We start from the raw sequence: 10,536 nt of genomic DNA on the forward strand, positions 1-10,536 counted from the left end.
CTAAAATATCTTCATTATTTATTATTTTTTTATTCATAAAAAAAATAAAGAAAGTATTACAAAAACAACTGTGATAACAACTAAAAAAGTTTAAAAAAAAAAGTAAAATAAGAGGCATGTTTGGAGGATTATTTTTCCCTTGAAAAATTGTATATGGTTTTACTTCAAGAGACCAAATTGTCCTTTAAAAGTTGTGAAGGGACAAAGAAGTCATTAGAAAATTGTATACTTTTTGGTAGCCCTAGCAATTGAGGTTAAGGGAAAAGCACTAAACAGTTCATGCACATGCATGGATATGTGAGATTTTTTGTGTCTCTGAACAATGTCTTTAGGTACCATGAAAAGCCAAATGGAATGAGAATACAAGTATTAATATTATTAATTAATATTACAAACTCACTCACTCCAACAGGTGTTTATCATTGGCAAAAGGGTCAAACCAAAAAAAAAAAAATCCAATTTTTAAATTTGGTAAAATTTCACCACCTTCTTTGGCTTGATGTTGAATTCAAAAATTCAAAAAAAAATTCAAAAATAAGATCCTTGAGATTCTGAATGAAATCTGTGGGATATCGCTTTCCAAACAGTCAGATTTCCTATGAGGATTATGTATCTTCTTGATCATGATAGGTTCCCATTTAAAATGTCACACTCTTTGTTCTTCATGCACCACATCTTAATAATCTTCATCTCTATTCCTCTTCTCTGTTCTTTTCTTCATCCTTTTCTCTTCTCAGTTATCATGGCTGTGGTGGCTTTAGAGACTCAGTTCCATGTTTTGGCTGTTGATGACAGTCTCATTGACAGAATGTTGATTGAGAGACTCTTGAAAACCTCTTCCTTCAATGGTACACTATTCTTTTAATTTGCATTTTTGTTGTTTTCAAAAGGGTCTGCTGCAACAAATAATAACATGCAGATTTTCATAATATGATTAGAGAAACATGCGACATGAACATACATGTTTGTGCTATCATTTTTTTATCTGGGGTTTTGGGGTAATGAATTTGATGACTGATATTTGATTCTTGAAATTTGTTGAAATCACAGTTACTACAGTTGATTCTGCCACCAAGGCCTTAAAGTTTCTTGGTTTGGTTGAAGATGAGTTGAAGACTTTTGAAACTTCTGTTGCATCAGAAATTCATCAGCAGGTACAAATTCTGTTACACATACTAGAAGTTATATCATTTCATAGTATATAAGGGATAAACATCGTCTTAAACCGATTTTATGAGATTGAATTAAACCTAAAGTTCACTTTTTAATAAATTTTTTAACTAATCAATATATATGATGTGAATAAGTTTGAATTGATCATTGATTCAATTGTTAATGCAGGATGTTGATGTTAACCTGATTATAACAGATTACTGTATGCCAGGAATGACTGGTTATGATCTGCTGAGAAAAATCAAGGTAGGATTCTTGGGATATTTTCTGAGAATTTCTTAAGTTCATGTCATTTTTGTTTAATCTGATTTCAATTTCACTGAGTTCTGCTACAAAACATGAATGCATCAATGAAACTATGCACTACAACAATTTGAATTTGGTTTTTCCTTTTAGGAAAGCTATTTAAAATGATATGATCTTATTTCTCAGAATCAAATTATGTGAATTTTCAAACACTTTTTTTTTAGTAAAGAATCTGTTCTGACATCTGAGTTGGAACACTTCCCAAATTTTCAAACAAATCTTTTATGAAATTTGATCTTGGCCATCACAACATTCCTTTAACAGCCTGTATATTCCATTGCTTGATTTGAAAAAAATAACATTAAGTTGACTGATTTGCAGGAATCTAAATCACTTAAGAACATACCAGTTGTGATTATGTCCTCAGAGAATGTGCCATCAAGGATCAACAGGTGAGGAACTTGAACCCTATAACCTCAATCCAACACCAACCCTTTTGAAAATCTCAAATTCAATCAATATATAGTTAATTTCATAAACACATGACTTAAAACAAAAATGAAATTTACATGTTGGGTTCATCAATTCTTTTTAATTTTTTTTTATAAAGGCTCTCATGTTAGGTATCATTATGAAACCTGACATCTCAGTTAAGCTAATGTCTCAAGTAATAACAATCATCTGTCACCATATGAAAAAAGGGGTTCATCAATATTTTTTTTTTTTGTATAAAAGTTCTCATGTTAGGCATAGTTATAAATTTTGATATTTCAAGTAGGCTGATGTATGAAGTAACAATAATTATCTGCCATCATATGAAAAAAAAAAAGATTCATCAAATTTTTACATTTTTTTTATAAAAACTTTTATATTAGGTATTATTATGAGACCTGACATCTCAACTAGGTTGACGTCTCAAATAACAATAATACCATATGAAAAAAGGGTTCATCAAATTTTTACAAGACTAAATTTCATGTAAAAAAAAAATCAAATTGACACGCACTCATGTGACTGAATGTCAAAATTGACTAACATGACTTTTTTGTTTGTTTGTATCAGATGTTTGGAAGAAGGAGCAGAAGAATTCTTTCTGAAACCAGTTCAACAAGCAGATGTAAATAAACTGAAGCCACATTTGATGAAATCAAGAACTAAAGAAGAGCAAGAACAACCACTGATCAATAACAAAAGAAAGGACATGGAAGAAATTTATTCCCCAAACAAAACCAGATTAAGATGCAGCACTTAGAATTGGTTTCTCAGATTAATTAATAAAGCATAGTACTTAGAAAATTTTCATTTCTATGTCTCAGTGCTGGCTTGGTAATTTGAAAAATAGATTACAACCATGCAAAAAAAAAAAAAAAAGATATAGTAGAAACCATTGATGTAAATAGATTATTTTAAGTTTTTTTTTTGGAATTTTCTATTACTTTTTACACTCAAAGAGGACCCTCTAATCTTCTTCCTAAGTGTATGAGTTTCATATTTTGTTTAAAATGATGAGATTAGAAAGTTAGAATACAAGATTTTATGAGAACTATCATTTGGTCAATTTATTAATTTTAATTTATCAATGCTTTTAAAAGTGTCATAATTATTTAACCAAGACATTAGTTTATAGTATAATAATTTAAATATAGTTGAATTATGGTTGAAATAGTAATAGTAAAATAATATAATATCAAAACCATATTTTATTTTATTTTTATAATTCTCAAGTCTAATAAAATATCAACTCTTAAAGTTCTGAACTTTAAAAGTATATATATAAAAGTCTAAACGAAATAAATTATAATTTTTAAGATTAATTTTAAAATTATAATTTTTTATAAAATTTTACATGGTTTTTAAATTAAAATGTAGTTTTATTACGAAATCTAATTTGGATTGGATTATTGTAATATTAATTAGGTATATTAGACTATTATAAATAATTGTATGAAATAAGTTTTATGTTTGGAAACATATATAAGATAAAATAATTCTAAGATATTTTAATTAATTTGGATTGTTTAAAATAATTACTTTTATATTGCAAGATTATGAAAGATAAATAAAATCATTAATAATAAGAGTTTATTTTATATTAAATTAAGAAATTGTTGGAGAATTCTTTTTTTGTAATATATTAAATTTCAATAAAAATTCTAAATATTTTTATACTTAAAAAATCCTTTTCCTTTATTGAAATTATAATATTTATTACAATCAAAATTACTAAACAAGTTCTAAATGGTAAAAAGCTTTAAATGCAAATCATCGTTTTTCAAATTTTTTTTGGAACTAAGGCCAATTTGATTTGTAAGGTAATTTATATATATATATATATATATATATATATATATATAATAATAATAATAATAATAATAATAATAATAATAATAATAATAATAATAATAATAATAATAATAATAATAATTTTGATGGCAAGAGAAACGAGGAATACCATAAAAAATATTTAAAATATGTACACTGTATTTATTTTTACCATTATTCTTACATTATTATTCTTAATAATATATAAAATAAAAAGATAATACACATTTCACAATATATATGTCTTCTGTATATTAAAAAATAGGAGGAAAAGTAATAAGGTAGTGTGAAAATAAATAGTTTGAGGTAAGTGCAAAATGTGATGAGATTCAACTATTACTCAAATAGAAAAACTATTACAATATTTTTCTTAAAACTATCATAAATTATAGCTTATATAAATTTAGTATATAAACTTTTACAAATTAAATTGACAAAAATAGTTTATCCACTAAAAGTATAAATGTAAAGTGTAATATAAGTTTCAAATTTTTTATAATAATTATCTTTAAAAAATATGATTAGAGATCTACATTAATTAAATATATGGTAAAAATATATTATATAAATAAGTATAAATTTCATTTTATAAATTGATATTGTGAAATTAATTTTATTATAAGTGTTTAATGTTATTAGATATTTTATATTTAAAAAACAATAAGAAGAATTTTAAACTAAGCTATGATTATTGAAAAAATAGTTTTTATCTACAAAAGTAAAAAATTATAAATTAATCACATAAACTAATTAAACTTTTCTTTTTCAATAACCTAATTTCTTTTTTGCTAATATAAGAAAGTAAAACTAAACCACACAAATGTACAATAGTACTCCTCTAGTTATTGAAGAACAAAAAAAAGTTAGTTTTCATTTTTCAATAATGAGAATTGATTTTTATCATTTATTTTCACCAAACATACCTCATTACAAGAAAATAATTAAATAATAATAAAATTTAAAGACAAAAAATAATTAGTCATTATATTAATTAAATTAAATACTAATTTAGAAACTAAAAAATTATTTATATCTAAAGTTGTTTCTATTATTAATAAAAATTTATAAAATAATTTTTAAATTTGTATCTAAATTAACTACCTAATTTTCAGCGACTAATATTTTAGATTTTAAATTGATCTTTAAAAGACTAATAAAGACTAATTTAGAATATAAAGTAATAAGTAGTTAAAATCGTGATAGTTAATGGTTAAATACTAATTTAGAAACTATTTTATAAATTTTTATTAATAATAAAAACTACTTTAGACACCAATAGTTTTTTTAATTTATAAAATAGTCTTTAATTTAATCAAATAATAATTAATTATTTTAATATCTAAAATTAGTTTCTATTTAATAATTATAATTTTTTTTGTAGTGACCTTATGCATAATACCAAAATAGTAATAATCAAATAATCGTTTAAAATGTTAAAAGAGAGTGAATATGATGGTTTGATCCAATAAAAGTAGAGTTTAATTGGATTTTAGCATTAACTTGATATCTGTCAGTAGTTTTTTCATATACACTGGAAGTTTCAGACAACATGCTCAAAGAACAAAATTACTTGTCAACACAAATGCACCATGTTAGTTTATTAATTCAGCTTTATGGAACCAGAGAGGTGTCCCTTTGATCTGAGGTGATTTCTAACATTTCAAAAGTAAAGTTAAAAATAAGGAATATTTGTTTGCTTTTGTCAACAATATTTCCTTTAAAATTCATAGTATGACACCAAACTTGCAATTGTAATCATTGAATCTGATAAGCAACAATATTCAAAAGAAACTTTTCAAAATAATGTTGACAATTATATCATGATATGTTACATCAGAATCATGTAGATAATGCAACACCCTGAGATACATTGAACGAGGGAACAAGTGGCATACTGTTGATGCAAACTCTTTCAAATTGAAATTCTGAAAAGCACAATGAGTTGATTTTGAACGTGTGTTTGTCTCACCCCTGAAGTCCATATCACACTGGATGCTCTTTGATTTTGGAGGATCAAGCACGTTACACAGCATTGTAGGATCCAAAATTGTATGATACTCAACCCTGTAACCTTCATAATTCGTTGAAACTCTGGTTGGTAAACTAGCTAAAAATGTCTAATCTACAAAAGTTTTCCACATATGAAAACAATGTCTATGTGCATTGAAAGCAAAGTGCTTGATGTTTGCCACAATTACATTCAAGCAAACATTTCATTAACTTCATTTGTCGTTGTCATTACAGCATGTGATGTTGCAAGATCACAGACAAAGTGGGAGTGTGCTCTTCTGTTGTTATCTACTATCTAGCATTGCCTCATTAACTCTTAGTTTGCATGTAATTTTCAATTGTTTTTCCCCACTAGTAACATAGAGAAGCCAACCATGATAAATGGACTTAAACCAAAGCAACAATATGAAGTGAAAACATGAAGAAAAGTTCCTAGCAAGTCATTCTTTCAATTCGTATTCATAATTCATCCCCTAGAGTTTATGCTATCAGCTTTAGTCCAATCACTAAAGGAGATTTGTTTTAATTTACTTATACAGAAATTATGTAAGTGGGCCAATGCCACATCTTAAGCCACAACTTTTTGTACAAACCTTTTCTAAATATTCAACGCCTGCTACACCAATCTCTCTTCATATGTTGTCACATATCTTACCAATGTGCTTACACTCTTTGCTAGACACTAAGCCACATCTTGACCACTATGCTAGTGTTTTACCATTTGTCACTTGGATCAGGCCATGTCCGTAGCTAATCTTTTTTCCCAAGAGCCAAGTCAAATCTTATTGCTCACCAGTCACCACTAGGTTGTGTACCACTGCTCATCAACCACCATTTCTCGAATAATTGTCCAATTCCAATCAATTCAACTCATGAACTCCGATACCCCTTGTGAGACCATTAAGAGGAGTCCAAAAGAAGTTCATCGATCCTTCCACTTTAAATGGTCCTGAGGTACTTCCCTTGTCCATTTTTATCAACATGTTGGACTTCTTCAGTTCCCCCAATATTGCACTTGGCTGAATGAATTCCCCACATCCAAAAGGGAAAGAGATTCCTTCTTGAAAGACTCTTTTGAAAATCAAAAGTCCCTGCCAAATTTTTCTTCAATGATTGAGACTTGATACTAATGAACTATTGCAGATTTATAGCGTCATAAAATATTCTATTGATATGGGTCCTGTGGCTCTCCAACTAAGAAACAACAGCACACTTATTTGTATGACACCATTAAGCCATTAAAAGATGAGTAGGATTTCTAACATTTAGGCAAATCCTGGGATAGCCTTTAAAACGTGGACTATTTTCTTCCTTAAATTTATTTAGGCGTGATCTAGGATGGCAAATCTAGATGGCAGCATCATATCTGTGAAGATTTTGGTTTGTTTGTTTGGGGTGGAGCACTCAAGACTTTAAAGAGGAAATATCTAAACTTGGACCTTTCACTAGATATGTTGAGAGAGTAATAAGCTATGCTAATGTCTTTTTCTTTTTGCTAAATTACACTACTTCTTTGTACCTTTTCTCCTCCCTCCCCCTCCACCACCCCCACTTCAACAGTACAAAACCGAGAAGGAAACCATCAATATTGCAGTTCATAAGATAAACTAACATTAAAAGAAAACGAAATTATATACTCAACATGCATTATCATAGCAAGAAAAAACTTTAGTCCCGTGATTATCCAAATAAAAATGAAAATACCTGCTCAAGCTCCTGCTTAATCATGATGGCTTAATCCTATATATATGAAGGATATGTGCTTCCTCCGAATAAGCTGAAAATGCAGGGAGTGAGAACTTAATGATGTTCGGTGGTGGTTGTTCCCCGTCCATAAAGAGTTTGTATCTTTTATGAACAACATGATGCATAACTAGATTCTAAAACAAGATAGTTTACGATGGTTAGCATGCAAGGTTGGCCTGCACCATATTTTCAAAAATCTAAGTGTTTTCCAAATTCCAATGAAAATTGAAAACATGAAGAGAGACATTAACAACCAAAAGCAATGCATCGCAAACAGGTCTATGAAGAATCTTCTAGATGTGAGGGTTCCTTCATATCAGCATTTGCTGTATTTTATTCATTGAATTTCTTGACATCAGACCCCTATCCACCACATGATTCCAGAAGAGCAGCGACACTTTGTTTTCACTAGCATCAGAAGTACTAAAGCATCTATACAGTTTGACTGTGATCATCAACCTTCTCCTAGTCATCTCTTCTAAAACACCCAAGGCAGCACTTGCATTCCCTGCTTTCCAATAAGCATATGCAAGACTGGTGTAGATAACACTGTCAGCCGATATACCCTTTCCTTCCATTTGATTGAATAACTTTTCAGCACATTCAACCCTTTCTAACTTGCATGACCTTCTTATCAATGCCCTGTACACTGAAACATCAAGACAAAGGCCTCTACTCATAAACTCATTTGGCAGTGCTAAAACTGCATCCATATTGTCTTTCTTACAGTAGCAATCTACAATCCATGTGTATGTACAATAACTGAGTGTAAATCCAGCATCAAGCATGCTAAACAATACCTCCTTTGCACTTTCCAACTCATTTGTCTTGCAGAACCCATGAATCAGCGCCTTGTATGTAAATGGATCAGGTTTTAGTCCATATTCTAACATCTTGTTCTTAAATTTCAAAGCAGATTTCATATCTCCAATCTTGCAGTATGCATTAATAAGTGTGTTGCAAGTGATATTGTCAGCTTGAACTTTCCTTTCACTCATCTCACTCAAGAGTTTGTTAGCATCCTTTATCCTGCCATCTTGACACAGCTTACGCAAAATTGAATTATAAGTAACAACTCCAGGGTACAATCCCTTAGACTCCATCAGTCCCTGAATTTTCAGAGCTTCCTCCAGTTCATTTGTTTTACAGTAACCATCAATCAATGTAGTATATGTCACCTGATTGGGAGTTGCATTTTTTATTTCGCTAAACATCCTCATAGCTTCTCTCAACCTGCCTTCTTTGCAAAATCCATAAATAAGAGAGTTATAACTAACAATATCAAGGTTTATCCCCTCTCTTTCCATTCTGCTCTGGATAGACAAAGCCTCATAGTGCATACCCTTCTTGCAATATAATGATATCAAAGTATTATATGTGAAGATATCAGGTAGCATACCCTTTAAATCCAACTCATTTAATAACTGTTCTGCCCTTTCCACATCTCTTGCTTTTGAACAGGCATGAAATAAACAATTGTAAATGTACATATTGGGAACAACCCCAACTTTAACCATTCTCCTGTAAATTTTCCACACCATGTGAGTAACCCCATCCTTCAACAACGAATTCAAAAGTACAGTGCAAGCATGCAAATGAGGTTTGACTTCATGTAACATCATCTGCTCAAAAACTTGAATTGCATCATGTGTCATCTTTGACTTAGCATAATGTATGACAAGCCAGCTCAAAACTTGAGAATTAACTTCTGGGTTGTCATGAGTCCTCACCAAAGTGCTCAAAACTGAAGGTGATGGAAGAAAATCCCTGTTCGCAATTTTTTCAAGCATATTTTGTGCAGTTTTGAAATGCTTATGTTCGGTGAGGATGTGAATCATGGCCCATGAACATTGCAAGGAATGGCTATAATGTGGGATGGAGTCGAGCCATTTGAAGAATGGGAAGGAATGAAAAATTCCAGAATCATAGAGTGAGAGCTGCAATAGTACCTGGTGAATGGTAGAAGAAGTGAAAGCAGAGGCATTCTTAACCTTCAACAGATTGCCCCAGTTACCCTTGATCACAACTGTGCACACACTATCAATAAATTGCCTATGACTCCCAATGAAAACCATGTCTGCCAATATGATCAATACGCCCCATCATTTTCATTTCACAACCATACTTTGTTGCTACGCCTAGTTTGCTTCAATTTGTTTTCTTGCTATGAGTTGCTTTTCACATTTCTTGAAAACCCTGTGAAGTAGAATGTCTCATTAAAATATTATCCAACTACAAAGAATTAAACTAGTCTGAGAATGTTTATAATAAATTGAACTTTTAAATATGTTGGTAAAATATTCTAATAATAAATTCAGACATTACTAGAAGTTTAAATGTATCTATACAAGTCTCTAAATTGAGATCAAGCTTATAGTTCTTTGTAAACACAGCTTCATATTGTTAGCTTTCACATCAAACCTCATCTCCTTTATCTAAGTCAGGGCATTAACCAAACACAGGGTGTGCATCAAGCCATGGACCAATTAGCTACTAACAAAGCAAAAAATTGAAACAGCGAAATTTGAACAATACCCATTTGCTGAACAATCCAAAGTACAGAAACAATTTGAATTGAAAAATGGGTAAAGAAATAAAGAGCACTGGAATTCAGAGAGACAGAAAAGAGAGAAACCTCAACAAATAAAAAAAAAGGACTTTGCTGTTGTAAGGTGTAGCAGAACAATGGCAGAGTTGTAGTTGAACCGAGCACAGTAAGGGGATGAGGAAAGCCTTCGCAGCTGGTGGCGGCGGCGACGGCGGCGACGGCGGAGGGTGCGACGTAGGTGAAGTTTGAAATGCTTTGTTTGGGTTCGGGCCGGGTCGTCCCAACCCCTTAATGAAACCTTATTGGACTGGGCTGGGTCGGGTATATAATCCAGAAAAGGCAGTTTCTTCCTGAAACCCTACATTTTTCTTCCTGCACCTCCACAATTTTGAAAATTCCGAAACTGACCCCCACAATTTCGGGATCTAGGAGTGTGCTACGGATTCATCAATCCAGAACTGAATCATGTTGCATTCTAGATGAGGGGTGTT

At 30.6% G+C, this 10,536-nt stretch overlaps 2 protein-coding genes across 4 annotated transcripts; one reads left to right on the forward strand and one right to left on the reverse strand.

Annotated features, from left to right (window-relative positions):
* The first annotated feature begins 541 nt into the window (after positions 1-541).
* LOC137833310 (two-component response regulator ORR3) lies at positions 542-2,962 on the forward strand. The gene is made up of 5 exons (XM_068641668.2): positions 542-848; positions 1,051-1,154; positions 1,342-1,419; positions 1,801-1,871; positions 2,482-2,962. Exons 1-5 carry the CDS (start codon positions 599-601, stop codon positions 2,669-2,671), a joined length of 693 nt encoding a protein of 230 aa, XP_068497769.1. The 5' UTR covers positions 542-598; the 3' UTR covers positions 2,672-2,962.
* A 2,537-nt stretch (positions 2,963-5,499) lies between these two features.
* On the reverse strand, positions 5,500-10,314 carry LOC137828248 (Tetratricopeptide repeat (TPR)-like superfamily protein). 3 transcript variants are annotated; one of them, XM_090297679.1, is made up of 3 exons: positions 10,133-10,314; positions 7,456-9,693; positions 5,500-5,805 (listed from the first exon to the last, which is right to left on the reverse strand). In XM_090297679.1, exon 2 carries the CDS (start codon positions 9,570-9,572, stop codon positions 7,809-7,811), a length of 1,764 nt encoding a protein of 587 aa, XP_090153805.1. In that variant the 5' UTR covers positions 9,573-9,693; positions 10,133-10,314; the 3' UTR covers positions 5,500-5,805; positions 7,456-7,808. The 3 variants fall into 3 exon arrangements, with proteins under 3 accessions (XP_090153805.1, XP_068490835.1, XP_068490844.1); XM_068634734.2 differs by having other exon boundaries at positions 5,500-5,812; XM_068634743.2 differs by having other exon boundaries at positions 5,500-6,842.
* Positions 10,315-10,536: the final 222 nt, after the last annotated feature.

The sequence above is a fragment of the Phaseolus vulgaris genome, chromosome 11 (genome assembly GCF_051622355.1).
Source record: "Phaseolus vulgaris cultivar YP4 chromosome 11, ASM5162235v1, whole genome shotgun sequence".
NCBI lineage: Eukaryota > Viridiplantae > Streptophyta > Magnoliopsida > Fabales > Fabaceae > Phaseolus > Phaseolus vulgaris.

What these genes read in the sequence shown, in the direction of transcription:
- LOC137833310 (XM_068641668.2), top strand. Translation starts at nt 599, where the DNA reads ATGAGGATTATGTATCTTCTTGATCATGATAGGTTCCCATTTAAAATG. An exon ending in ATCTGCTGAGAAAAATCAAG is followed by an intron (nt 1,420 to 1,800) that starts GTAGGATTCTTG and finishes ACTGATTTGCAG; the next exon opens with GAATCTAAATCACTTAAGAA. An exon ending in GTGCCATCAAGGATCAACAG is followed by an intron (nt 1,872 to 2,481) that starts GTGAGGAACTTG and finishes TGTTTGTATCAG; the next exon opens with ATGTTTGGAAGAAGGAGCAG.
- LOC137828248 (XM_090297679.1), bottom strand. Translation starts at nt 9,572, where the DNA reads ATGGTTTTCATTGGGAGTCATAGGCAATTTATTGATAGTGTGTGCACA.